Here is a 26,822-nt window from a genome sequence, read left to right on the forward strand (position 1 = left end):
GAGCTCCTGGGCCCTCCTTGTGCCCTGGGCATGCAGCACTGGGACATCTGAGTCCTGCTGAGCCCACACTGCAGCACAGCCCCTGTTCCCTCACTGCCTTATGGGCTCAGGGGGAGCCCAAGGCACCTCTGCCCCTGCCCTGGCACAGAGAGGCCACCAGGAACTTCCCACAGGGACCAGTGACATTCCAAGGCCACCATGGCTCATTTCCCCAGCCCAGGGCTTCCTCCACCCCCCTTTTCCCTGCCCCCAGCATGGTTTTGGGGACCAAATCTCATCTCTCCCCTCTGTAGCTGAGCCAGAGGAACCCCTGCCCAGGGCTGAGCCAGCCTGGCCTGGCTGCCCACAGCCCCCCTCAGTGCCTGCTTTGGCCTCCCGTGGCAGCCACTCCCCAAACCCCATTGCCAAAGGTTGCCCAGGAGCCAGCTCTGCCCCCCTGTCCCACACTGCTCCTATTTATTCCTGGCAGCTCCCAGGGCTCCTCTGGGCAGGGATGATGCAGTTGGCCCCGTGTGCTGTCAGCTGAATGAATAACTTATGCTCCTAAATTATGAATTGAGCTTTTGATTTGTTTTTAAAATAAACTTTCCTACTTTCTAAGTGGCAGCTTTGTTCTGCTTCCCCTCAGCCAGAGCTGCTGCCCTTAAAAATGGCACCCTGGGGCCTCGTGCCAACCCCACTCCACCCCCAAATCTCTTGTCCTGCCTGGCCAGGGATGACGCCAGCTCAGCTCCGGGATAGGTTGAGGATTTATTTCACCTTGATTCTCTGTGGAACGCACACACACACACAAAAAAACCCCCAAACATGTACAAGGAAGACAAGAGAGAGGAAAAAAAAAAAAAAAAAAAAAAAAACAAGAAGAAAAAAACCCAAAACACTCAAAAGAAAAAAATCCCAAAGCTGTATTGAGGAATGGAGAGAAGCTGTTCTCCCTCCTGGGTTCCCGGCACTGCTCGGGCAGGGAGTGAGCAGGAATGCTCTGCAGAGGGGTCCCACAGGGCCCCCAGGGATGGTCCCGGGCCCCCCCATCACACACGGTTCCAGTTCACAGTCAAACAGGTCAGTCTGTCCATCACCAGCCCTTGGTTCCCCCAGGGAGCTGCACTCCCACCCCTGCCAGCCCCTGGTGACCCCAAGGAGCTGCCATCCCACCCCAGCCACCCTCTCATGGCCCCCAGCCGAGCGTGGGGAGTAGGGGCACAGCAGCATTAAAACACAGCATAGAAGAGCCAGCAGGGCTGAGCCCAGGGCAGGGCAGAGCCCAGGGGAGGGGCAGAGCCGGGCTGCCCCCTGTGCCAGCAGCAGCTCTGCTGCTTTCAGACTTCCTAAAAGGGGCAAAAACTAAAACCCCATGCCCAGGGTGGGCCCCACGATCCACTCTCCAGAGGGTGGTTATTGCTTTGCACAGCCCGGGCAGGAAGGGCAGGGCTGGAGCAGAACTGCTGGGGCTGAGCCCCCCCAGAGCCCCCCAGGGCAGCCCCCAGGGCTCCCTGGGGCAAGGGCAGGGGAGGAGCAGGGCCAGCCCTGGGGCCAGGGGAACGTGGGGATGTTTTAAAAGCCATGATCAGCCCTGGGCAGGGGCTCAGCCCAGGGGAAGAGGAGGTGAGGGCAGAGCTGCTCCACAGCCACTGCCCTGGGCCCTGTGGGAGGGGAAGGTCAACCAGGAGCCCCCCCAGAGGAGACATTCAGGACCCCAGCAGGATGCCAGCCAGCACTCAGGAGGGGACAAGCCACAGGTGAGGGACACTGGTGATTGTACATGGAGGGGGAAGAGCCCCCAGTCCCGGGGAGCAGAGGATGGGGCACAGCAGCACCCGGGGCTCAGATGCTGGTGAGATGATGGCTGGGAGCAAAGCTGCTCCTTCCAGCTGCACCAGGAGCCAAACCCGGGGTTCAGGGACCCCACCTCACCTCCCCCTCCCCGAGCCAGCCCAAGTCCAAAGGGAAGGACAAGTAGCAGCAAGAGAAGACATTAAAGACGGGGCCAGTGGCTCCGTGAGTGTAAACGAAGCTTGGGGGCTCCGAGGGTGCAGAGCTGGGCTGGGTGGGGGGAGATGCCTCTGGGAGCCCCGCGGGGCAGAGGAGGAGATGGAGATTGTAAAAACAACAAGAGGAGGAGGAGGAGCAGGAGGAAGGAGGTGATTATCTCAGAAGGGCAGAGCTGCCCCAGGCCGATGGCTGAGGGGAGTGTGCGTGTGTGACAGGCGGGGCCGTGCGGGAGGTGCGGGAGCTGCACTGACCCTCCCCGCCGGCCCCGGGCAGCCTTTGGCGGTGCCAGCCCAGGGCAGAGCCCGCCCCGGCGCCTGGAGGCGTCCGCAGGGGAGTCCCGGGTTCCTGAGCTCTGACTGAAAACCCGTGAGTCGCCTGAGCGGAGGCCGAGAGCGGCCACCGAGGGCAGAGCTCCGAGCCCCGGGGGTGCCCCAGCCCCGCCCCGCTCCTCCCACCGCAGCCGGGCACGTCCCGCCCCTAATACTGGTACAAAAACCCCAAACCCAACAGGAAAACCTCACCCGCGCCGAGGGGACGGTGACCACCCCCGGGAAGCGCTCGGAGCCGGAGCAGGAGAGAAAAGGCCACTCCCAGACTCGCCTTAGCCAGCTCCGCCGTGGGCTCCGGGAGCAGCGGGAGAGCCGGGCACCCCGGGCGGAGGGGACGCGGTGCGAGGGCCGGGCACGGGGGGTGCGGCGGGAGGTGCGCTGGGGGGGCCGTGGCTTCCGTCGGCGGCGGGCGGGTCACAGGGACAGACGGGCGGCGGTGACATCGGCACCCTCCTCCCCCCTGCGACAGTCCCCAGGGGCTCCGCTCAGATCCGGGGCAGCAGCTTCTCGATGAACTCCTTCACCGCCATCATCTCCTGCCGGGAGCGCACAGCCCGTCACTGCAGGGCTCCCCAAAGGCCGCGCTGTGCCCCGGGAATGGGGCATGAGGGCTCCGCAGCCTCCCCACAGGTCGGGATGGGGCTCTGCAGCCTCCCGGAGCAAGTCGACAACAAATGTATCAAATATATCTCCTGTGTTCCCCACCCTGCCTGACCTACGGTGCTGGGGCTGGTCCCAAAAGATCCCAGAGGGAAGAGACCCACGAGGATCATTCCACCCCAGCCCTGCACAGACCCAACAATCCCACCCTGGGCACCCCTAGAGTGCTGTCCAAACACTCCAGGAGCTCCGGCAGCCTCAGGGTGCCCTTTCCCTGGGGAGCCTGGGCAGTGCCCAGCACCCTCTGGGGGAAGAGCCTTTCCCTGAAATCCATCCCAAACCTCCTCCCCATACACAGCTCCCATGATCAGCCCCGGGCAGGGGCTCAGCCCAGGGGAAGAGGGGGTGAGGGCAGAGCTGCTCCACAGCCGCTGCCCTGGGCCCCGTGGCAGGGGAGGGTCCCACTCCCGTGGGTCCCATCACTGATCACCACCCAGGGGATGCCATCCCCTCCCTGCAGCCCAGCACTGACCTGAGGACAGGAACTGTGCATCACTCCGGGGTAGGTTTTGAACTGCACCTTGGTGGGGGTGACCACAGACTTGAGCTTCTCTGCCGTGAGGGCCCCGAAGCGCACGGGGATCATGGGATCCAGCTCCCCGTGGCACTGCAGGATGGCGATGTCCTTGTTCACGCCGTTGTTCGCCGCCTGCCACCAGGAGGGGACAACAGTGGGGCAGGTGTCCCCAACACATAACCCAGCAGCTCCCCCCTGTGAGGGAGAGCTGCTGGAAAGGTGGGGAGCTGCAGTGGGAGAAGCCCCCCGTGCCGTGGGGTACCTGTGGGAAGGCCTTGTGGAGCGGGAGCCAGCAGCTGAGCGCCACGATCCCGGCCAGCTGGTGCTGGCAGGTGAGAGCAGTGTACAGCGACAGGGCACCACCCTGCAGCGGGGGAAAATGTGGAATCAGGGCCATGGGGGATGCAGGGACATACCCAGGCCCAGCTCACACCCCTCCCTGTGGCAGCTGGTGGAGGAATTGGGGTGCTGATGCTCACCTGTGAGAAGCCCCCCAGGATGATGCGGTTGGGGGGGATCCCATTCTTCATCTCATGCTCAATGATTGCTTTAACTGGAAGCAGAGGGGAGAAATGGGTCAGTGGAAGGGGAAAGGGGCTGAAAAGCACCGCACAGCACCTCAGGGTGCACCCTGAGATCCAGAGATCCCAGGGGAAAGGTTTGCTGGGATCACAGGACAGCACAAACAAAGGAGAGGTGGAACAAGACACCTGCTCCAGTCCCAGCGAGGGAGAGGCACACAGCAGCTCACCACTTCCCCCTCCTCTTACAGAGCTCCTTACTGTTTTCTGCAGCTTTCTTAATCCCAGCTTCATCCTCGGGTGCATCTGGAGTCAATCCCATCAGGTCAAACCTGGGGGAAGCAGCGGGGTCAGCCAAAACCTCTCCCAGCATCCCAAGTGTGGAGAGGCAGGAGCTGGGTGTGCTCTGCCCTTCCTGGCCCCCACAGGGCAGTGGGTTTTGTCCCCCATCCCTCTCACTCCCCAAAAGGGTCCCACCCAGCCCTGTCCCCTGAAGCACTGACCAGGAGGGCATGACCATCTTCATGTTGAGGGTCACCGGGATCCGGGGCCTGTGGAGGGACATTTTGAGTGCTTTAGCTCAAGTCTGAGGGCAGCAGGAAGACTGACACCTCTCCCCTTCCAGCTGAGCCCCCTCCTGCCTCACCAGGGAATGCACAGGGAGCTCCAGTGCCTTTCCCTGCAGCCACCAGGGATAAACAAGACAGGAGAGGAAAGAAAAGAGCCTCTGGTGGTGCTCAGCTCTGCCTGCAGCAGGAACTGACCACAGCAGCAGAGCCAGTCTGGCTGGGCAGCCCTGCTGGCCTCAGGTCACCCCCTGCCCTCCCCCAGGAGCCCTGGCAGCCCCAGAACCCCCCAGGAATCCCCCCAGGGCAGCACTTACGCGTGAGGGCAGATGTACTTCACATAGGGGAGGCGGATGGAGGAGAGAGCATCAGCCCAGCTGTGCCTGGGGAGGGATAGGAGGAGAGTCTGAGGCTCGTCCGAGCCATTTTCTCAAGGCTGCTGCCCCCTAACCCCTCCCCTGAGGTTATTTCACCCACCCCATCAGCCTGAACCCTCTGTGAAGCCTCCCCAGCACTGATCCCGTCTGAGGGGAGCACACAAAGCCCCAAAGCTGCAGGCAGGGAGGACAAGGAGGTGGGATTTTCCCAGACAGGGATGTGGGAATCTCCCGGACAGGGAGGAGCCCTTTGTCACCACCATGGGGATTCTGAGGTGGCCTTGCACAACAGAGATGCCCTCGTGCAGGCCCAGCCCAGCTGCCAGCCCTGCCAAAGCCTGGAAAAGCTGCAGTGCTTCTCAGCAATCCCTGAAGGCAGCACAAAATCCACCCGCGGGGGGTGGGGGGCTGCCAGGCTGCCGGGATCATAAATATTCAACAGCAGACAGCTGCCAGCAGCAATTCCCTGCCATTCCCTGCCATTCCCTGTGAGGCTGGTGCAGGAATGGCTGCAGACCCCAGCCCAAAGCCCCACACAAATCCCCAGGAGATGCCCCCAGGGAAAGCAGCAGCAGCAAAAGGTCGGGATCTGCATTTGGCAAATCACACACCACAGCTGGAGCCAGCTCCAGGGACACTCACCCCGTGTCTCCAAGGCCATGTAGGAAAATGACCTGTTAAAAAGAGAAGGAAAGGAATTAGCTGGTCTGAGAGAGTCTGGGGGGGGCAGGGCTGGGCTGGGCTGGCAGGGAGGTGGCAAATGGACACTTAGTCACCAACTCGAAGAGGCTCAATTTAGCTTGGAGCACGGCGGATGGGTGGGTCAGGGATTTGGTGTCATCCTGCCTCAGCTGCCACGGGCAGGTCTCAACTCCTCGGCACAGCAGAGGGACAAGGAGTGTCAGGTCATCCCACCAGGAGTGGCACCAGAGCAGAGGCCCAGCCTGAACCCCAGAATGGGCTGGAAGGATCTTAAAGCTCATCCAGTGTTACCCCTGCCACGGGCAGGGACACCTTCCATTATCCCAGGCTGCTCCAAAGCCCATCCACCCATCCAACCTTCCAGGGATCCAAGAGCACCCACAGCCTCTCTGGGCAGCCTGTGCCAGGGCCTACCCACCCTCCCAGGGAGGAATTCCTTCCCTGTATCACCAAGGACTCACAAATCCACCTTCACAGGCTTTTAATCTCCAGCTCCAGCAATCCCTAAGCCTTGGGGAGCAGAGGGAAGGCAGCCAGCAGACCCCAGGGAAGGACTGAGGGGGGTTCCTTTGGGAGATTTGCTTTTAAAAGCTTAAACAGCCCGATCATCCCCCACTCCCACTGCTTTGACAAGCTGAGTTCTCACTCTGGAGCAAACAGCCCAGCCCAAGGACAGGCACAGAGCCCTGGCTGGCCCTGCCTCCCCCATGCTGGAGCTCCAGCTGTTTTCCAGGGGGAGCAGCAGGGAAGGGAAGGAAGGAGGGAGGGAAGGAGGGTGCAGCCCTTACCGCGGCGGTCTCCCGCTCTGCCCCTGACACGGTGACAGCGTCGGCGAGGAGGGGGACAGACATGTTGTTACCACACATACACCGAGAGGGGTCGACACTGGCACCTGCGGGACACACGGGAGGTGAGGCAGGAAAACAAACCTCTCACCGCTCCCCTTCAGCAGCTGCTTCATCCAGAGGAGCAGCTGTTTTGGGGGAAAATTAAAGAGCAGGTGAAGAAGGCTTGGATGTTGAAGCCTTTAGGACACCTCACACTGTGGCTTGGCAGCGCTGGAGAGTCCAGGAGCAGCCAATGCTCCCTGCGTGGGGTGCTGGAAGAGTTAAAATTAGCCTGGAAATTACACCTCAGAGCCAAAGTTATTCCTGTGGTTGCACTGGTGTGGGCAGAGGGTGGCTGGGCAGCACAGTCTCAGCATCCCTTCATTCCTGCACCCCTTCACCCCCTGATTCCTTCCTGGAGCTGTGCAGGAGCCTGACCCACATCTGCTCTGACTGGGAAGCAGGAAACCCTTGGCATGCAGCAGCACAGGCTCTGCTGCACCAATAAAGGTCCAGCCCTGTTATATGGGGCTATTTAGGATGAACCAGAGCACTGGGAGCTGGTCTGAGTCCCCTCAGTGATGGATGACACCCTTGTGCCTCCTCAGGACAGCAGGCAGGGTCAGCACTGCTGTCCTGTCACCTCCCAGATCCCACCAAGCTCACAGCACCCACGATGCCTTCAGCCACAAGAGTCCACGGTGTTTGTTCCCACTACATCACAAATCACAGCTCCAGCTCCCCACCAGGCTGTCCTGACCCTGCTGACCCACCAGCACTAATTAGATCAGAGCATGTTTAGGGCACTGCCATTATCCCCCAGGAACAGGATCAGCCTCTGGAGCACAGTCACAGAATATCCCGAGCTGAAAGGGATGAAGGATCATCCAGTCCAGTCTCTGGCCCTACCAGACCCCCCAACAATCCCACCCTGGGCATCCCTGGAGCGCTGTCCAAACACTCCTGGAGCTCTGGCAGCCTCAGGGCTGTGCCCATTCCCTGGAGAGCCTGGGCAGTGCCCAGCATCCTCTGAGGGAAAAACCTTTCCCTAAATCCAACCTAAACCTCCCCAGGCACAGCTCCTAAGGTCCTGTTCTTGTCACAGAGACCAGAGCTGCCCCTCGGGAGGCCTTTCCTCATCCTCCACACTCTGCTCCAGCTTCACCTCCCACAGCAGCACCACCCCCAGCGGGTCAGGGCGACACAGGATCACCCAAACCCTCCCAAACCCCCCGGCACGCCAGCAGCCATCCTTACCCACGAGAAAACAGCCTGGTGTGTCTCCCAGCCCGGCCAAGACCTGCCCGACTCGTTCCACCGACTGACTGACTGCTCGTCAGCGGCTTCCCCACTCAAATAAAAACACCGGGAAGCAACAAGCAGCTCCCGGATCTGACACAGACACGCGGCCCACGTGCTCGTGTGTACTCCAGGGGCAAAACAACCGGCCAGGAGACACCGCACCTGCCAAAAACCCTGCCGGGGAGAGACAGAGAGAGCCAGGAATAACAGCATCTTCCCTTGGCAGGGGATGGGATGGGGATGTGCCCTTTGTCGGGGAAGCTCCAGGGAAAGCAGGGCTTGGGGTGGTCAGAGCCGGGAATTGTCCGGGATGTTCCTGCCCAGCTGCTGGAGGGAACACAATGGGAGCCCCTCAGATGTGCCTGTGTGGGTGTAAAAGCGCAAACACAGAGCCGAGAGAGGAATTTGGGTGCGATTTGGAGCTGTCGCAGCCCCCGCCGACCCCACAGCGACACCGGGCCGGGGTAGACGCGTTCATCACTCATTAATTAGCATTAATTACCGTGCCTCAGCCTCTCCCCCGGGCCCGCAGCCCCGCAGGGAGCGGAATCCAGCGGAGGGATGGAGAAACCCCGCCTGGAAACGGATGGAGGCGGCACCCTCAGGGCCGGGAACGCCGGTTTTCCGCCAAAACCGGGGCTTTGAGGGAGGTCCCTGCAGGCTGCGAGTCCTGAGGGCTCACGGGGATCTCCAGGGGCCGGAAAGACACGGCCCCGTTACCGCCGAGCCAGCACCGCGGCCCCCCGGCCTCGCCACCGCTCCTCTCCCCGTTAATCCCCGGTCAAACCGCGGGAAGGGCCCACCGCCCCGCACCCCCCCCGCGGCCCTCACGGAACTCCCCCCGCCCGCAACAGTGGTACATCCCCCCGCCGCGCCGCCGCTGCCCGGTGGCGCACCCCCTCCCGCGCCCCGGTGGTACGTGCCGCCCCCCCTCCCTCCCCGCACCTCTCCCGCGGCCCGGCGCGCGCGCTCCTCGCGGCTCCCCCCGACGCGTCCCACAGGAACTTCCGCCAGCGCGGCGGAAGTGACGTAGGGGAGCGCCGGGCGCGACGGGCCGGCCATGGTGGAAACGGGCACTGGATCGCGCTCGGAACACGCGGAGGGAGCGGCCCCGAGTGGGTTATCGGTGACAGGTCCCGGCCCAGCTCTTCCCACAGTGCCCTGCCCCCGGTGGCTCGGTTATAAAGACGGATCCTGGCTCCCCGCCGGTGCTACCCGCGGAAACGGAAGGGCCGCGACTCAGGGACAGCGCTCAGCTCTGCACCGCAGCGTGTTTATTGTCAGTCACAGCCGGTACCGGCCCCGCACACGGCTCGGCGATGCCTCCGGGCGGCCCCGCCGCCCTCGGGGCCGCCTCACCCCGCACCGCCGTGTCTGTCCCACAAACATGGAGCTGCTCCGGCGCCTCGGGAAGCCGTTCCTGCCCCGGGCAGGCTCGCGGCAGCCCCGTTAGGAGATGAAGTGAGTCTGAGGGGTGATTTGTTCCAACTTGTGGTCAGCTGGGTTCGCCGAGGCTTCGTAGTTGCAGATGGTGACTTCGTGGCGATGAGCCTGGGTGGAGATGGAATGTTTTAAATCCAGGGAAAGCAGGATTCCAGCCCTTTCTACACTCTGGGTTCCACTCTGCTCTCACTCACCTCTGTCCACTCCCCTTTCAAGCCTATGTAAAAAATCTTGGTTGTCTCTGCCCCGAAGTTCTTTGGGAAGTGCATGGAGAGGTGGTAAACGTTGGAGAAACGGGCAATTCTGAAAGAAAACACATCCTGAGAACACAGCTGCTACTCCACCACCTCCCCAGGCTCCCAAACCACCTGCAGCTCCCCCTGATCCCAGTCAGACTTGGCAGCAAGGGGAGTTTCCCTCACACCTGTGGGTCAGCCATGAGCTGAGGACAGGACACCAGGATGATTCTGCACCCTGAAAATCCCTGGGGTACCAACACAGCAGCCCCAGGCTCTGGGAAGGACAGGACAGAGGGCAGGAAAGAGCTGAGGAGGCAAATCCTCCTGAGGGCAGTTTTGAGGCACTGCCCTGTGCTGACTCTTCCCTAAATCTGGAAGGCTGGACAGAGTTCCTGTGCCAGGCAGGAGCAGCCCTCATACCCCAGGCTCTGTCTCATACTTGGTGGGATACTCCAGCTCTCCCAAGGGATCCCGGCTCAGGCTGAAGGTCTGCTCTGGTTCCTTGGCTGTGTCATCAAAGGACATGTGAGGAATGTTCCTGAACCTGGCAGGACAAGGAGAACCCAGGGAGTTATTAACAACAGGTCAGCTAATTGGATTCCATCCATTTACACTGCCCAGGTTCTTCTCAACAAAATAATGGATTTATTTGGTGTTCTCACAAAGCCACCAGCTCCCCCCAGAGCAGGCAGCCCCTCTGAGGAAGTGGAAGCTGGTTTTACTCACAGCCTCATCTCAGCCGGGTGTGTCTCATCATCCTCGCCCATCACAATGACTCCTTTCAACTTCACGCTGCCCGTGAACCTGCCCAGGCACACAGAGCAGAATTGTCACCTTTGTCCCGTCCCAGTCAGCCCCAGTGCCACATTCCCAGGTGAGGAACAAGCCCTGCCAGCAGCCAGGACAGTGCCAGAGGCACTCAGGGACAGAACTCACGGGATGTTGAAGAGCAGCTCCTCGTCATCATCGCTCTCCACAAACTGGGGAGAGAGAAGAGCAGGTCAGGGGTGTGCAGGAGGTGGTGGGAGAGCACAGGGGGCAGAGGGGGGAGTGTGGGGACAGCTGGAGGGGTCACTCCAGTGGGGTTCAGGGGGACCTGCAGTACCTTGCTCACAGAATCCCAGGATATTTAGAATTGGAAGGGGCTCTGGAGATCATCCAGAGGGTGGAAAGGTCACCTGGAGCAGGTGACATGGGAACATGTCCGGGTGGGTCTGGGTTGTCCCCACAAAGGGAGACTCCAGCTCCCCCTGGGTAGCTGTTCCAGGGCTCTGCCACTCTCGTGGAAAGTAGTTCTTCCTCATGTTGAGGTGGAACTCGTGGTTTATTTTATGACCACTGCTCCTCATCTCCCTGAACAGAGGCCTGGCACCATCCTCTGACATCCCTTGGAGATATTTTATGGATTGATGGGATCCCCTCTCAGCCTTCCCTTCTCCAGAATAACCAGGCCCAGCTCCCGCAGTCTGCCCTCATGAGGGAGATGCTCAAGACCCCAGAGTCATCTCTGTGGCCTCCACTGGACCCCCTTCAGCAGCTCCTTCTCCTCTCCTGAGAACCCCAGGCCCGGAGTCCGCCCTCCAGCTGTGCCTCGCTAGGACCGAGCCGAGGTGCAGGACCCCCTCCCCGCCCTGCTGCCCCCCCCGCCGCTCCCGGCCTCACCTGAGAGCGGTCCCTGCGCTCCTCCCAGGGGCGGAACACGGTGGCTCCGGAGCCCTCGCAGCGCTCGTTGAGGCACTGCAGGCGCTGCCGGTCGATGCGCAGGTACAGCCCCCAGGCCGCGCCGCGCTCCGCCGCCTCCTCCCCGCAGCAGCGGCACCGGCCGGGCCCGTGCCCGTGCGCCATGGCCGCGCCGGTACCGCCCAGCGCGCATGCGCGACGGCGAGACACGCCCACACGGCACCGAGGACACGCCCACAATGCCGCAGGGCACGCCCCGGTGTCAGATAAACCACGCCCACAATTCCCACATGGCACGCCCATCTCCCTGACGTCACACCATATAGTAATTGGGCAGGCCCATGCTTTCGTAGCCACGCCCACACAACCCGGTGATAGGTCCGTTGTCTTTTAGTCGCGCCTATATGGGCGTGGTCTGCCGCTGCACGTGCGGAGCCCGCCGCCCGCCCGCTGCTCTCGGGGAGGGTTCCCGGTGGGCCCGCCCCGCCCCACCCGGGGAATCGCGAAGCTGCTGCTTTCCCCGCAAAGGCTCCGTGCGTATTCTCCGGGGGGATTGTTCCAAGCAGCGCAGGAACAGGAGCAGCAGCCCCGCCGGGATACCGGGCGGGATAGCGGAGTGGGATACCGGAGCATCACCCTCCGAGGAGCCACGGAGTTTCCTAATGGTGTGTTTAACATTCGTTGTTAGTGTTAGGAAAAAACGAGCAGCCACGGTCCAGTGTTTGGCTTTTATTGAGACATGATTCTCCTCTTTTTCATATAACTTATCTAATTAAAATATTCATCTTAGTTACCACAAAAAAAGGAACATAGAAAATTGTATATACACACAGTTTGGGACCAAAATACAAATACGAGTCCAAGTCACTCCCCCTCCTCCCTCCTCCTCCTCTTACTCATCCTACAGGGATGGGGTGGGAGGGGGGAAGAGGCAGCTCTGCTCCATCCTTCAGTGTGTGGTGGAGCACAGAACAACTGCACAAGTGTCACAGGAAGGAGCACTTTGATCCCAGACTTTGCGTAGTGTGTCCCCAGGGAAACATCCCTGCTCTGCTCCCAGCTGAGGGTCGGTGCCCACCTCTCCCCAGGCTGGATTTAGTGTCTGAGCAAATGGAAGGGAAGGGCCAAGGGTTGGCATCGCCCCTGAGGGAGCAGAGTCACTCCAGTGTCACCTCCCTGCAATGCCACAAACAGAACACGGACACAGCTGGCAAAGCCTGGAGCAAAGCAGCTGCTCTGAGAGGGAAAGAGCATCTCCCCAAAACAGCAACGCTTGGGCCACACCCACAGCTGAGTGTGGAGCTATGATATCAATTCATTAGCAGTTTAGCAGTGCCCAGAGTCGTTCTTGGGCAGTGCCCAGATCCTTTGCTCAAAGCTCCATCGTGTCTGAACATGATGCCAGGCTCTGCTTCCCTCCCCTCTGCCCCTACCCCAAGTACAGAGGAGAAATAAACAGTAGCACAATGGTCAGCAGAAGAGAATATATTGTTATCTAATTAAAAATACAGCAAAATTAAATACAGCAAAAAACGCAGGAGAGTAAGGAGCCATTATTTTACAGCACAACACACACTGAAATGCTGCACGGTAACATTAAAGCATCTGGGACTGTAACAAACTTACAGCACATGAGAGTCTGAGAACATTTTTCCAAGAATTTCAAACTAAACAAATAACAGACCAAATAAACAGGAGACGTGTTCAGAATGGTTTCAAAGAAAGACATTTCATTTAAAGGAGGGAAAAAAAAAAACAAAACAAAACAAAAAAAAAAAAACCACACAAAAAACAGAACAAACAGAAACCAGAAGCAAAACAGGGATTTTTCTAGAGCCCTCCAGGGAGGACCCTTCACAGCAAGGTTTCCCCCGGTCAGTGCACACAGACAACTCCACCGGTTTGGGATTTGGCAGCCACGGAAAGCCAGCAGCAGAGCTTCTCAGGAGCTGCCAACAACAACAGCATCCACTACTAGCATCTTTTCCACCCAGACAGCAAAGTCCTAGGGCAGCAAATATGGCTTGGAACAGGAGAATCCCTCCCCTCTCCGACCCAGTTGGACCCCAGAGCCCTCCCAGAGAGGCCACGAGCTCTGGGGTCTCCCCAACCCCATCCTCTGCTTGCGCCACCCCTGGGGTTCCCTTTGGGGCAGACAAAACACAAGCAGAAACCTTCCCCAGACACACCCCACAAGAAACCTTCCCAACAGCACAGCACAACTCCTGGCTGTGTCCAGCTCTGGCGAGCCCAGCTGCCATCCTCACACCCTCAGCAGGGCTCCAACCTCTCCAGGAGCTCCAGGGCACTACCTGGCACACCCAGCAGCCTCATCCAGCACCTTCTCCTTCCTGAGCTCCAGCTCCTCACACACCAGGTACGAGAGAGCCTTTGGAGCTCCTGCTCTGAAGGACACACACATGTTACAGCAGCCACATTCCATTGCTCACTTCCCTCCAACCTCATTCAAGTGGTTTCAGGTTCAAAGACCAAAATCCTCGGATTTTTCCAAAGAGGGGACAGAGCAAAATGTACAGGGAAAAGACAGGATTTAGGCACCAGCTTCCCAACTGGAAATAAATCCTTTGCAATTCCACACAGAGAACAAGACAGAAGTATTTCCTTTTCCCACTAAAAGAGGCAAATGATGCCTTCACTGATACTTAAAAACTGTTTCCCATTGCAAAGTTCCCTATCTCCCTCCAGATAAAAAGTTAAAATCTGACTTGGTGCACAGTAAAACTTCTCCCAAATCCCTGGCAGTTTTATTCCCAGTAGCCAGCAGAAGACAACAGCAGCAGAGGAAACGTCCCCAAAGGCTCTTGGCATCCCTGCAGGACCACAAAAGCACCTGTACAGGATCTACAGCAACAGCACAGAGAAGGTCAAGAGCTCAGATTTTATTGACACACACGAGCAGGGAGCAAAGCCTCAGGGCTGGATGCACTTGCCAAAGGACTGACAAGTGGCTGGGCCACTGGTCCTACCTGTCCCAGAGTCTCCAGGTGAGACTTTGGGCCCAGCAGGTGCCAGATCACAGGAAAGGCTCCTGTGACACCCAGTGTCCACTCAGATGGATTCCAGCTCGAGTCACCAAGGCTGACCCTGGGACTGGGTTGGGAAGAGAGAGAGACTATGGGGAGCAACATAAATAATACAGCAGGGTAGAGGGGCAAAATATTAATTAAAACCATTTTATAATTTATTAAGAGGTTAAATAGTAAATAAGTCTCTGGATCTTCCACTCTCAGCAGGTGCCAAGATTTCACATTTTCCTGTGTCAGGAGATTCTGTACACCCTTCTTTCAATGGATGACAAAGCCAGAAACAGAATGTTGAGGACAGGGGGGTAAAAGAAGGGGGCTTGACACTGAGAAAGGGACCAGAATAAAAGATAAAATACTGTGCCGTCATCTTGTGCAGATCGAAGCTTCTCCCAGCAGCTGCAGCCTCCAAAGAGTTCAAAGATAAGGAAGGGTTGTTTGGGTACCTTCTCCCCCTTCAGTGCCACTCCTCCACAAGAGAGAAAGGCCCAGCTCAGCTCTGCAAACTTATCTCCGAGAGAACCTGTTTTTGAAAGCTTTGATAGTCTTTGCCATCATTGGTGCAATTTCTGCAAAAGAGAAAGAAAAAAAACCCACCACTAAATCAAACAAAAAAGCCCCCACATGAAAGCAAAAGTGACAGATGGAAGAGCTGAGAGCAGCTGAAAGCTGCAGCCCTGGCAGACACAAGTGTTTGAGCAGGGCCCATCAGAGTTTTCAGGTCACAGACTGAGGAGAAGCCACTGCTTTCTGCACTGCGCCAACACAGATCCCTGGTTAAACCCTCCCTGCTTCCTTCTCGAGAGAGCTGCACTCCAATTCCCAACAGCTGGACACACACAGGGCAGCAGGAGGGCAAAAGCAGAGGTTCTGCCTCACTGGTACCATCAGGACAAGGACAGGTTGATACAGTCAGCTCTGAGCAGCTGAATCAGATGTTTCCCTTCACTGTTCCTCATGCAACAAGTTTGCACAGATTCCTTAGAAAGAGGAGAGATACCAACATCAACCCTCCTGCACAGCCTGGAATTCCCCCACAGCAGAAGCAGCTGTTAGTGAAGGAGAAGCTTTAAGAGACCACAGGGATGTCTGCAGGTTGTACTTACTCTTCACAGGGGGTTTCCTGGGGTCGTAGGAAGAGAAGGTGCTACCTGAAGATGGGACCGAGTGGGCACTGCTGGTGCTGGGCCCATCGTAGGACTGCTCGTCACTGGCCCGAGCGTGGCTTTTGCTGGGTGGGTACGGGACTGGTTTTATTCTGCAACAGACACAGGACAGGCATTTCCATAAAGGGTTCATCGTGGTTTGAGGCAATCCTACAGACACAAGCCACTTTTGTAACAACATCAAGGCTGATACAAAGTGGAACCAACAGTGACCCAGTGCTTCCCAGCAGAAAACAGGTGATTACAGTTACAAGTTTCCCTGCAAAAGGAGCTCCCAGACACACAGTATCCTTTCCTGAGCTTCAGGGAGCAGCTGGCAGAAGGTCCTGAGCAGCAAGTGCTACAGAGAAACACTCACTTGGTCTTCTCTGGCAGAAGAGGGCCTCCAGTTCCAAACTTCTCCTGTCTCCTCCGTACATCCCGAGGGGGCTTCGCTGCAGAATTCACAAATGCCATCTTGGCTACTCTCCCTGCAAGAGGCCAGAGGGAAACATCACTTACAACCAGTTGGCTATAAAGGAGCTCCTCACTGCTTGTCTTACTACTGACAGTTCAGTGTTACTACTGACAGTTCATCCACCTCTTCCCAATCCATCCATGCCAAAGAAACAGTGACAGACTCCTTCCTAAGGTCTGAACCTCTCGCAGTGAGAAATCAGACTGGTCAGCTCAGCAGTTCTCACTATGTTCACCCCAAAACCAGGAATGTTCCCCCCAGCCTGGTTCTCTTCCATGCCAGCATGGAGAAGGCACATGAAGAAACAGGAGCCTACTCATCATTGCTGTAAAATAATGAGCTGCATCAACACCACCACAGATGAAAACAAGACACCGTTAAACCACAAAGCAAAGCCAAGCACACAGAGCTAAACAGCTCCTAAACTGGACTGGTTTTAAGGCCAAATCACAGAACATGTAGGTTGGAAGAGACCTTCAAGATTATTGAGTCCAACCCAGCCCTAACACCTCAACTAGATCATGGCATCGAGTGCCACATCCAGTCTCTTTTTAAACACATCCAGGGATGGTGACTCCACCACCTCCCCAGGCAGACTATTCCAGTATTTAATCACTGTTTCCATGAAAAACTTCTTCCTAATATCCAACCTATATTTCCCTTGACGCAGTTTAAGACTGTCCTCTTGTTCTGTCAGTTGCTGCCTGGAGAAAGAGACCAATCCCCAGCTGTCTACAACCACTCTTCGGGAAGTTATAGAAAGTGATCAGGTCACCTCTGAGTCTCCTTTTTTCCAGGCTACACAACCCCAGCTCCCTCAGTCATTCCTCATATGGCTTGTTTTCCAAGCCCCTCACCAGCTTTGTTGCCCTCCTCTGGACACGTTCAAGCATCTCAATGTCCTTCCTAAACTGAGGGGCCCAGAACTGGGCACAGTTGGACACAGATGGCCTCCCTCAGCCCCACCTTTGGGTTTGTTGGCGTGGGCAGAGCCGATGTTGCGGGCCAGCATGAGCAGGCGCTGCTCGCGTGCGTCGTGCAGCCGCAGGTACATCTCCCGCCACGACTCGAACTCCTCAGGCTTCTCGTTCTTGAAGTCTCGCAGGCAGTGGTTGTGCCACAGCTGATCCGTGTCCTCCACCAGCACCTGAAGCAAACCCACATAGAGCTGGGATCTCTCCTGACTCTTCCAGTCCCCTTTTTCCCTTGGCACCAGCTTAGTATCATGGGAATTCCATTCGCGTGCAGCAAAGCCACCTCTTGCAAAAGGACTAGCAAAAGCCACCTCTTGCAAAGAAAATGCTTTGTTTGCTATTCTGCTCTTGCAGGTGAGGACAGCCCTGCATATCACATCCCTTCTCCCAGGCCAAGGCACTCACATGGTTGCACTCCTCGATGCGATACAGCTGCTCCGGGGTGCACCTCTCCAATACCGGCTCCAGCACAGAGAAAGGGACACCACCCACTTCATAGATTGCTAGAGAGAAGCAAGAAGCACAGGGTATTCATTATCCTGCTCCTTTCTTGCCACAGAAAGGGCTTGACATCTTGAAACACAGTGGAAAAATTGTGGTGTTGCACAACACCCCACAGGATGATGGCAGGAGAAAGGAACCTCAGAGACATCAATATCTCCAAGTTAAGAAATATCTCCATTTCCCACAATTTCCAGTGCTTTAGCACTGCTTGAAATCATCCTGAGTGCTGATCCCTGCAGCACCTGGACTTCCAGTGGGATTTATCCCATATTTGTAGCAAGGCAGGAACTGCTGGGATCTGCACCAAGTTTGCCAAAATTTCAGTGCACAATGACTCTGAGACAAGGAAAGGTACTTACAGTCGATGTTGTTACTGAGGACCCTGATACACTGCTGGTACAGGGACATCATCTTTGGGAGGTAGGCAGTTTTGGAGCCAGAGTACACCTGCATTTTGGAATTTAACCTTCGGCCTGTGAAACCCGCTTCGCTCTCCTCCACTGGCGAGGACACTGCTGTGGAGGGAAACGCTTGGAGTGAGGAGGGGAGAGAGAAAAGAAAGAGCCTGTCCTGATAAATTGTGCCTCCTTTGTAGGAGGCACAAATTGAAATCCCCATAAGTGACCTTATGGGCAAAGTCTTCTCCAAGAGACTTGCAGAGCAAGTTCAGGAAGGGCAAGTCCAAAGCCTGAGCCCTAAAGAAGCATCAGTGAAGGATTCTTCTCATTTCTGATGGAGCATGTGGGAAGCAGCTGCTTTTTTGTCTGAAACCTCTGCCCTTGGCTGAACCCAGCCAGCATCCACTCCTGCTCTCTCCCACAATCTGGCTCATTCCAAACCCATTTTCCTGCCCAACATACCTTTCCTTTTTGTCTGGGAGCAGGTGATGGACTCAATTGAGGGAAGAGGACGATAATTGGCCTGGATGGGGGGCAGGGGGATGTCTGGTAACGTCGGTACCACATCTAAAATTATCTGGAAGAAGAGAATGTACATGGAATAAGACAGAAACACAGCAAAATGTGACATTCCACCAGTGTACAAACAGCATTGAACTGTGGGGCTTTTTGCTTATTTTGAATAAACCACTCAATGCTGCTCAATGTGCCTAGGGAACATCCTCAGGGTGTGACTGCCAATAGGAAGAAGATGAAATTTGGGATCTGAATAATTCAGCACCTTCCACAAAGAGCCATCCATGTTTTTAACCTGTTCAGGACAAGTAGAAGCATTTCCCTGATCTCAAACACTCATTTGCCAGTTCTGCCTCTTCTCTTCCTGCAAAAAACTTTGCACTGGTGGAGGAGAAGAGAACCTCAGAAACTGAGGGCAACTGAAAACTTTGATACTGAGTTTTAGGAAGCACTTACTAGAATGAATGGCAAAGCAGGATTTAAAATGCTGTTAAATCTTATAAAAATCACTTTGTGAAGAGCCAAATGTTTCAAAGTTGGGTAAAAAGGTAAAACAGTAAATATTTTACATATTAGTCCCTATTTATACACCAAACCCTGGCACACATGTGACAAAGGATCTGTACAGAAATATTGCTCATTTTCCAGGCTTTCACAAAAGAAGGTTTGTGTTCTGGAATGAGCTGCCTTGTACCACCAGTTCTCCCATTTCTGGACACTAAAAAAGGTCCATTTTAGAGAAGCATAAATACTTGAGAGGGGAGACATGGGAATCTTGTTAACAAGAGATGCACTGCAAACTGGGCTGGATTCTAAGCTCACATCCACAGACACTCTGCTTTTTTAGCAAACCTTACCCTCTTTGGTTTAGGAGGCTCTGGGGGTTTCTTCTCTGCCTTTTTCTCACTTGTTCTCTTGTGGCTTGGACTCTTCTGACTGGAGCTTGAGCTGTTAGTACTGGCTTTGGATCCGTTCTGTTTGCTGTGCCCTCGGTCTTTGTCCCCAGCTGACCCAGCCGAGGATTTGACCACTTTCTTTTTCTTTTTCTGGGGCTGGTCATAGCTGAGATATGACTCAAACGACATCGTAGGTTGTTCAAACTCATCCTCTGCTTCCCCCTCCCCAGAATTTGAGGAAAAAAACACTGATTTTTTGTCCACATCAGAGACTTTGCGCTTCCCCTCCGATGACTTTAAGCTCCCAGATCCCCTCTTTTCCTTGATCCTGTTGCCTGAGTCACTCTCAGCTTTCCGTTTCTCTGAGTTAGAGCTCTCCAGGCTCTGCTTGGACTTTTCCAATTTGCTCTTCTCAGAGTCCCGGTGCTTTTGCTTCTTGACATGGTTGTCCAAAGATTCCTCTGAGTGCAGCGACGAGTGCGACTTCTCCTTCCTGGAGGTGCCGCTCTCCCGATTCTTCTCCTTTTTAGTGCCCTCTGACGTCCTCTGCTTCTCCTTGCTGGCTGCTGCCACAGGAGATTCTCGGAGCTGCTCTTTAAAAGAAGCCTTGTGCAACCTCTCTGGGCTGAAGGCAGAGGTCCTGTCATCCCCTCTGCCATCAAGTTGCTGCTTCTTGTGCGAGGACTTGTGCTCTTTGCTCCGACCGGCGTTCCCTTTGTCGCAGAAATCGCCGGAGCCGCGCTCCCGGCCCACCCCCAGCTTCTCCTGGAAGCTGTGGCCTTTAGTGGCTTTCCGATGGAATAGTGCTGGTTCTTCCTGCTCCTCAGAGGCATAAGGGTCTGTGTCCACATCCTGAGGGCTCTCGCTGGGCTCAGGTGACACAGCTTGTCCACAGTCCGAGTACTCCTGGTCTGAAGAGAGCACCGGGGAGGACCTGCCCCAACCCTTCCCCTGGTGGCTGCTATAGCCGTAAGTCTCGTGGGCTCTCTCAGGCCTAGGATACCTTTTGGACTTCTTTTCCCTATGATCTGGGCTATAGGACTGGCTGCAAGAAGGCTGGAAGGGTTCTGAGTAATCCTGATCAGCCTCCTCATCCTCTCTGAGGGAGGATTCCTGATGCCTTTTGCTTGAGCTGCTCCTCTCGTAGTCACGGTCTTCAGAGTCCAGGTTATTTCTGAAGGGAGAAGAAACCAAAAAGAGTTAGATTAATACTGCCCAACATGAATGAAAATAGCCATCCCCTGGGCTGGAACACCTCTCACAGAAGACCAAGGCTGGATTTGGTAGCTTTGTGGCAAAAATCACACTAAATCTCTAAGGAACAGCAACAACCAGGGATTTAAAAACTGCATTTCTAGTGCAAGAATTGATGAAGCACTTTTATTAGGACTAGAGACATAACCTTCTTTGTGCCTACACACTCCTGGTTGTATGATGCTGTGGGAAATGTCCCCCAGTTCAACACATGGGAATACCACTCCTTTAAATTTCCATTAATAATTGGGCCATTATCACTCAAATCTATTTGATCTCTGCTGGGTTCAACACAGCTTTGTTACTGCCACATGCCTGCTAGCAATAACTTCCAGTTTCCATAGGATTCTGGCTCATAAAAGCATTTTTTCAAATTGCTTGGACCTAGAACTTCCTGTCTTCACAATCATAAAATGGGAAGCAAGCAGATTGCATCTTTTGCTTTATTAAGGGTACTTTTTTTGGCATCTCCTGTTAATCTCTTAATCAAACTGCAGATTCTTGAAAGTTGGCCCCAACTTCCACATGAAACTGCAGCTGTCATCATCCCAATGCTTCAGAGCCAGCAAAGGCAAGAAGTTTCTGCCAAAACAAGGCAAAACCCCCAGGCAGAGTTCACGTATTGGTTTTACAAGTTTTTCCAGAGCCTTGGCCAGAGAGGTTTGAAATCTCCACTGAAAAAACATTCCCAAAGCTCATCCATGGGGCTCACTCACCGCTCTGCCTCTTGGGCCACGGGCACCAGCTTCTTCCACCTGGCCACGAGGTCCTTGGCAAAGTCTCCCACAAGCTCATGTTTCCTCAGGCTGTTCACAGTCTTCCCAACTCCTGTCTCCTTCAGGGGAGAGCCATGAATCCATCTTAGCAAAACAGGAATTCTCACCCCTGCTGAACTCCCTAAAGAGTCAATGAAATCAACACACTCCCTACTGCTGCGAAGGAGAAAGTTCCCTCATCTAACAGCAAAGATATCACTTTTGTTATGTTTTCAGCTGCTTTATATCACTCACTACATGTAAATCAAAGAGTTAATTCTACCTTAGTCAAACACTAATTATTCATATTAATAACCCAAGTCAGTATTTACCATGAGAGCTGGCAAGTTTGAAGACAGAAGCCATTAAAAACTGTAAGGATTAGCACTTCCTCATTTCCTGCTGATTTGTTATTGCTGGGATCTGCTCCAACTCTCACATCCCAGTCAGGTGTTAAGCTTTTGGGAGAACCAAGCGTGACAAACTGTCCTCCATGGCTTCCCACCTGCTTTGGCACGCTCCTTTCCCGTGCTTGGCAGTTCCAGAACCTTATCACAATCACACCCATGTCACTGGGCTGTAGCAGGTGGCCAAGGCAACACACCCTGTTCCAGGGAAAGCAGCACTTCCATGGAAAACAGCTCTCCCCAAGACTCTACAGACACCATGAAAAGCCCCAGAGATTTCACAGCTCTTACCACGAGAATGTCAACTGTGATGGGTAACTCTGACAGCCTCTTCAGACTCTTCAGCAGCTGTGGAAACAAGAGGAGAAGCGTTCAGAGTTGTCACACGGAACCACAAACAGGGATTAGGGAGGAAGAAAAATGCTGCACTGTCTGAGAGCTCATTAGGAAGATCCAAGTGACTGACAAGCTGCTGTCTCGCTCCAAAAAAGCTGAACACGGGGGCCAACTGCAAAAAAATCTTGTCTCTGCCCACAAGAACCCACCTTGTAAAATCTTGTAACACACTCAAATACTAATGTTTGCTTCACACGGGACTGCAACTTAAATCTGGCTTAAAGCACTGGGAACAGAAACACGCAGCAAGAGGAAGAAAGGACTTGGGAGCCTGTAACTCTCAGAAGGTGGTGGTGGAATCACACCCCTTGGCAAGAGGGGTGGGAACAAACCAAAATAAAAAGGGTAAGGAAGATTTCTAGATGCTCCTAAAGACCTAAGAGGGGAACCTGTATCTCCACTGCTGACAGGCTCTCTTCAGTCAGGTGCTAAATCCCTGATTCCTTCCAAATTCCCTCTCTCTTGCTCCACTCTTTTCCCTTCACCAAACACCAGGGAAGTGTTTTTTCCTCCACACACCCCAGGCAAGGCTCTGCCAGCATCTCCACCTGCTCCATGGGACAGGGTAGGACAAGGAGCCCTCTCCAACAAGGAGCTGGAGGAGTTTGGCAAGAAGAAACAGCCTGAAGCTGCACCAGAGGAGGTTCAGGTTGGACACCAGGAGAAATTTCTTCAGGAAAAGGTGGCCAGGCACAGGAATGGACTGCCCAGGGAGGTGGTGGAGTCACCATTCCTGGAGGTATTGAAGGATTGAGCAGTCATGGGGCTCTGGGCTGGTTGACAAGGCAGGGATTGGCCACAGGTTGGACTCGATGATCCTGGAAGTCTTTTCCAACCCTAATTACTGTGGGATTCTAAGTGAAGGGGATGTTCCTGTACCTCTGGCACCCAGGTGGTTTGGGACATGGCCTCACCACAATGTCTGTTGGCTCTGTAGCTAGAGTACATGGTAGAACACGTCTGACAGCACTGTTGCCCCTCACATCATTTCCCACAGCTCAGCTATAGCCACAGTCCAGCCTCATCAGCATTCCCATTATTATAGCCCCTATACAGCCCTGGCTGTGCTCAGCACTCCTATGCTATATGCCATACAAAGGGCTGCCCCTGATCCAGAAGATCTCTTTAAAGCACTGTGCTCGTGCTCAAATCAGCACTGTCAGCCTAAGCTGACACCCAATCACCCCCACGGCCACCGTGCAAGGATCAGACAGGTTTGCAGGTTTCCTTCCTGCGGAGGGAAGTGAGTTCCTTTAACCTATTTGAGGAGTGCTCTTGCTTTCAAAGAGGAAACACTCCTCGACACCCAGAGAAGGGTTCCTCTGACTTCAGCAAAACCACAACTTCTGTTCACTAGAAACCACCCCTTTCTATTTGGGACCTAATAACTGTGACAGAAGGTTTCGGTTTTCTTGGTTTAGAAGAGTGAAACACTGATACCAAGAGTGGCTACTGTTGCCTTGCCAGTACAGGTGCTCAACAAGTGCACTGGCAACTGAAGTCATCAAACCAAAGGGAGCAGAGACGGAGCTCAACTTTGCTGCCTCTCCTCGGCGTGCCTGTCACAGTTTCAGGGGTCAGGATCCCTCTGGGAAGGCCAAAATCCTTCTGGGATTGGTAATAAAGGAGTTTGGACTTTGTGCAGAGGGGACAGAGGGGAAGGAAAAGAAGGATGGATTTTTATACTCAATAGAGAAAGAGTAAACCAGGACAATATTAAAGCAACAGCATCTCTGTGAGCAAATTAAATTCCAAGAAAGGTCTTTTCAGAGCTTACAAAATCCCACTGTGAGAGTAAGAACCAAAGGAGAACTCATTCTGGTATCCCTAAATATTTTCTAGCTACACCCCACTGTTGCATCTCCCACAGTTCTGTTTGCTCTTTAGTTATTTGTTGCCTTCAGGGCTAATTCCAGGAAGAGAAGTGCTGTTCTCAATGGGAAAGCTGTTCTCAGTGTGGTCGGAGACCAGGGGAGCCACACACTTGATCCAGAACACGTCTCACGAGGAGCTGAGTTATTCCATAGCCACTGCAGTCGGTTCCTCCGTGGAACACAGGTCCTTGTGCATGAGATGCACCAAGTGAGACAACTTTGATGCAGTGGGGCTTAAAAACTCATAGTAAACTTTATTTCCTTTGGGCACGAGCTGATGGAGTCCATCCCAGTGAGGCTTAAAGGAACATCAGGAAGAATTTTGGACAACAGGAGGAATTTCTCCACAGAAAGGTGGTCAGGCATTGGAAGGAGATGGTGGAGTCCCCATCTTTGGATGTGTTCAAGAAACAACTTAATGTGGAACTCAGTTGATATGGAAGGTTCAGTCAAAGGTTGGACTCAGTTCTGGAGGTCTTTTCCAACCTGTAACAATCCTGGGATTCGAAATCTGGCAGCTCATCTTAGAAATAATCATGATCATACAAATCCTGCGAGGAAAAGGTGACCAGGTGGGAGACAAAAAACACCAGGCTCGTGTCCAGTGAGACACACACCACACAGCTCTTGTAAAGCACCCCAGGGCAGGGCTTCGGTCAATCAAGACACAACCCATAAAACCTTTCCCGAGTTCCAGCTCCAATCAAGTTCTGTTGGACATGGGTGGATTGTTTCCTTTTTCTGAAAGAAGGCAGCCAGACTGTTACGACACAAAAAACACACACTAATATCAAATTGCTCCAGCACAGCCCAGCTGCTTCGCCTCCGTGAAGATGCTCTTGCTCATGTTTTCCTTCTCCTCTTTCTTCCCATAGCCCTGGAGCAGAGCTTGTACCTCCTCTGCTGGAAAAAAAGGGACTTTTTCCAAACCATGACAGCACCGTCCAAGATTTCATTTGCACTGTTCCCTGCCAGCAGCCCAAATTTCACCCGAAACCAGTAATAACAACACTTTACACCTTTCAGCAGGGCAGTGAGTTGTACATGATACTGGGCAAATATTATTCTTTCACATTCCTGATAAAATATTTTGAAAGGACCAGGCAAGAATAGTGAGGGCTGGAAATGGCGTTAAGGGTGGGCAGCACCCAGGGATGCTGTGGATTTGTCCTGCTGACAGGGTAAAATTTCTTCAACAGGAAGGTCCTCCCAAGACCTATCAAGACAATGCAATGGCAACTAAATTCAGGCTTTAAACCACTAATGCTTCAAGGACAAGTGGAAAAGTATCAGAAATAAAGAATATAGGTCACAGGACCTTTCTGCTGGGTAAGAAAACAGGTTTTCAAGTCATTACCTTGCTTTACCTTCTCTGCCTGCCCTTGCAAAACCGCCCAGGAACAGTGGAGCAAGAAACGACTTTGCACCACGAGGTCACTGGAGAAAGAGTCGGGCTGTGCAAACACTGCCCTGAGACTTGCAGTGCTCCAGAAACACCAGCAGTTCTTGCCCTGAACTCACACAAGGGTCAGGGAACAGCAGCACTAATTGTCTGTGCACAGACCACTCAAACAATATTTGAAGTTTTGCCCATGGTCTCAGCACCATGAAGCTCAGAGCCCCTGGAACTGACTCCTTGGCAGTTCCTCAGCTCCATTTGGGGCTCCACCAGTTAAACCCTGCTCTGGTCCTGGCTGAGAGGGTGAGAAGAGTAACCAGATCCCATTGCATCACCCCCAGCCAGGCTGGAGCTCCTACAGGGGCTCCCATTTCAAAGGGTCAGCACTCGAGCATCCTCTCCTCTTCCTCGGTGGTGGGAGATCTTGGGAAGCGAGTCCTGCAGGTGTTAGTCTCAGTGAAACAGAGATAGCCCAGCACGGAGCAGCTGCACAGCCCTGCCTGTCTCCTCTTTCACCTGAATCACACTAAACTTGAACCGAACACGTGTGAGTACTCTCAACAGATGCTCCCCCTTTCAAACTGGAGAACGGAGTAACAGCATGCCCAAGTTCAACCATAATTCCAAATTTCACTAGAAAAACCAGCTCTGAACGCTGGTTCCCAGTAGGACGGTCACTGTCACCAGCCGAATATCACCGAACACGGCGAGCCCAAGGCAGGTCGGGGCAGCACCACGGGCAGAACATGTTGGCAGCGGGCACATTCCTTCTTGGAGAGGAGCAAGAAGAGCCCAGCAAATGCCCCAAGGCCAGAGGGAACGGAGGCGACAGGAGTCAGCTGCGGACCGGGAGCCGCGTCCCCCCCAGCCCCGCGGCGGTGCCTCCCTGCGTGGGCTCACACGGCACCGCCACCGAACACGTCACCAGGGCAAGACTCTTCCGGCGAGTTCTCCGCTGCCCGTGTGCCCGGCCGGGCCCCAGCCCTGCCAACGGGGACCCCAAAAGGGACTCCTGCCCGCCACTGCCACGGGAGATCCCAAAAGGGACCCCTGGCTGCCACTGCCCAAGGGGGACCCCAAAAGGGACCCCTGGCTGCCACTGCCCAAGGGGGACGCCAAAAGGGACCCCTGGCTGCCACTGCCCAAGGGGGACCCCAAAAGGGACCCCTGGCTGCCACTGTCGCGGGAGGACCTGCCATGGGACCCCTGCCACCACCCGAAGCCTGCCACGGGGGGACCCTAAAAAGGGACGCCCGTCCACCACTGCCACGGGGGGACCCCACAAAGGACACCCGCCGGCCGCAAAGAGACCCCCAGAGCCTGCGAGCCGGGAACAAGCCCCGGGCAGCCCGCACGTCTCACCCCGCGCACCGCGGCCCCGGCCGGGCACGGAGTTCCACGCAGGGGAAGCCCTGGCGGAGGGAGGCCCTGCCCCGCGCACTCCCGACCCCCGTCCCCACCGCTGGGGCCCCGGCGGGCTGAGGCAGCCCCCATCACCTTCTTGGGCTCGGCGCTGCCCGCCAGCCGAGCCTGGAGCCGGCCCACAACTTCCAGCACCGACTCCGCCATTTTTACTGCTGGAGAGCCGGCGGCGGCGGAAGCGGCTTCAGCGGCCGCCGGGCCCACG

The 26,822-nt window shown here is 55.2% G+C and overlaps 3 protein-coding genes across 5 annotated transcripts; all 3 read right to left on the reverse strand.

Moving 5' to 3' along the window:
• Positions 1 to 888: 888 nt before the first annotated feature.
• LYPLA2 (lysophospholipase 2) lies at positions 889 to 8,796 on the reverse strand. 2 transcript variants are annotated; one of them, XM_083879387.1, is made up of 11 exons: positions 8,739 to 8,794; positions 7,749 to 7,967; positions 6,453 to 6,556; positions 5,605 to 5,636; positions 4,903 to 4,968; positions 4,523 to 4,570; positions 4,281 to 4,351; positions 3,978 to 4,051; positions 3,761 to 3,862; positions 3,454 to 3,630; positions 889 to 2,857 (listed from the first exon to the last, which is right to left on the reverse strand). In XM_083879387.1, exons 3-11 carry the CDS (start codon positions 6,528 to 6,530, stop codon positions 2,807 to 2,809), a joined length of 699 nt encoding a protein of 232 aa, XP_083735513.1. In that variant the 5' UTR covers positions 6,531 to 6,556; positions 7,749 to 7,967; positions 8,739 to 8,794; the 3' UTR covers positions 889 to 2,806. The 2 variants fall into 2 exon arrangements, with proteins under 2 accessions (XP_083735513.1, XP_083735512.1); XM_083879386.1 differs by lacking the exon at positions 7,749 to 7,967 and having other exon boundaries at positions 8,739 to 8,796.
• A 254-nt stretch (positions 8,797 to 9,050) lies between these two features.
• PITHD1 (PITH domain containing 1) lies at positions 9,051 to 11,377 on the reverse strand. 2 transcript variants are annotated; one of them, XM_083879650.1, is made up of 6 exons: positions 11,138 to 11,377; positions 10,412 to 10,455; positions 10,202 to 10,279; positions 9,915 to 10,019; positions 9,431 to 9,539; positions 9,051 to 9,344 (listed from the first exon to the last, which is right to left on the reverse strand). In XM_083879650.1, the coding sequence occupies exons 1-6, from the start codon at positions 11,318 to 11,320 to the stop codon at positions 9,243 to 9,245; spliced, it is 621 nt and encodes a 206-aa protein (XP_083735776.1). In that variant the 5' UTR covers positions 11,321 to 11,377; the 3' UTR covers positions 9,051 to 9,242. The 2 variants fall into 2 exon arrangements, with proteins under 2 accessions (XP_083735776.1, XP_083735777.1); XM_083879651.1 differs by lacking the exon at positions 9,915 to 10,019.
• A 1,247-nt stretch (positions 11,378 to 12,624) lies between these two features.
• ELOA (elongin A) lies at positions 12,625 to 26,800 on the reverse strand. The gene is made up of 11 exons (XM_083879527.1): positions 26,693 to 26,800; positions 21,818 to 21,874; positions 21,081 to 21,199; positions 19,072 to 20,284; positions 18,161 to 18,275; positions 17,660 to 17,815; positions 17,202 to 17,299; positions 16,789 to 16,969; positions 15,724 to 15,835; positions 15,306 to 15,457; positions 12,625 to 14,768 (listed from the first exon to the last, which is right to left on the reverse strand). The coding sequence occupies exons 1-11, from the start codon at positions 26,762 to 26,764 to the stop codon at positions 14,707 to 14,709; spliced, it is 2,337 nt and encodes a 778-aa protein (XP_083735653.1). The 5' UTR covers positions 26,765 to 26,800; the 3' UTR covers positions 12,625 to 14,706.
• Between the last annotated feature and the right edge of the window lie 22 nt (positions 26,801 to 26,822).

The sequence above is a fragment of the Zosterops lateralis genome, assembly GCF_965231275.1.
Source record: "Zosterops lateralis genome assembly, chromosome: 28".
Taxonomy (NCBI): Eukaryota; Metazoa; Chordata; class Aves; order Passeriformes; family Zosteropidae; genus Zosterops; species Zosterops lateralis.

Bases quoted from the DNA above. Each gene is read 5' to 3' on its own strand.
- ELOA (XM_083879527.1), bottom strand. From the start codon at position 26,764: ATGGCGGAGTCGGTGCTGGAAGTTGTGGGCCGGCTCCAGGCTCGGCTG. The intron at 21,200-21,817 runs GTAAGAGCTGTG...TCTCCCCTGAAG, and splicing joins TCACAGTTGACATTCTCGTG to GAGACAGGAGTTGGGAAGAC. The intron at 20,285-21,080 runs GTGAGTGAGCCC...TTCTCCCTTCAG, and splicing joins GTGGCCCAAGAGGCAGAGCG to AAATAACCTGGACTCTGAAG.
- LYPLA2 (XM_083879386.1), bottom strand. From the start codon at position 6,530: ATGTGTGGTAACAACATGTCTGTCCCCCTCCTCGCCGACGCTGTCACC. The intron at 5,637-6,452 runs GTAAGGGCTGCA...TCTTTTTAACAG, and splicing joins CAGAGCGGGAGACCGCCGCG to GTCATTTTCCTACATGGCCT. The intron at 4,352-4,522 runs GTCAGTGCTTCA...TGCTTCCCCCAG, and splicing joins AAGATGGTCATGCCCTCCTG to GTTTGACCTGATGGGATTGA.
- PITHD1 (XM_083879650.1), bottom strand. From the start codon at position 11,320: ATGGCGCACGGGCACGGGCCCGGCCGGTGCCGCTGCTGCGGGGAGGAG. The intron at 10,456-11,137 runs GTGAGGCCGGGA...CTCTCTCCCCAG, and splicing joins AGCGCAGGGACCGCTCTCAG to TTTGTGGAGAGCGATGATGA. The intron at 9,345-9,430 runs GTGAGTGAGAGC...ATCTCCACCCAG, and splicing joins TGAAAGGGGAGTGGACAGAG to GCTCATCGCCACGAAGTCAC.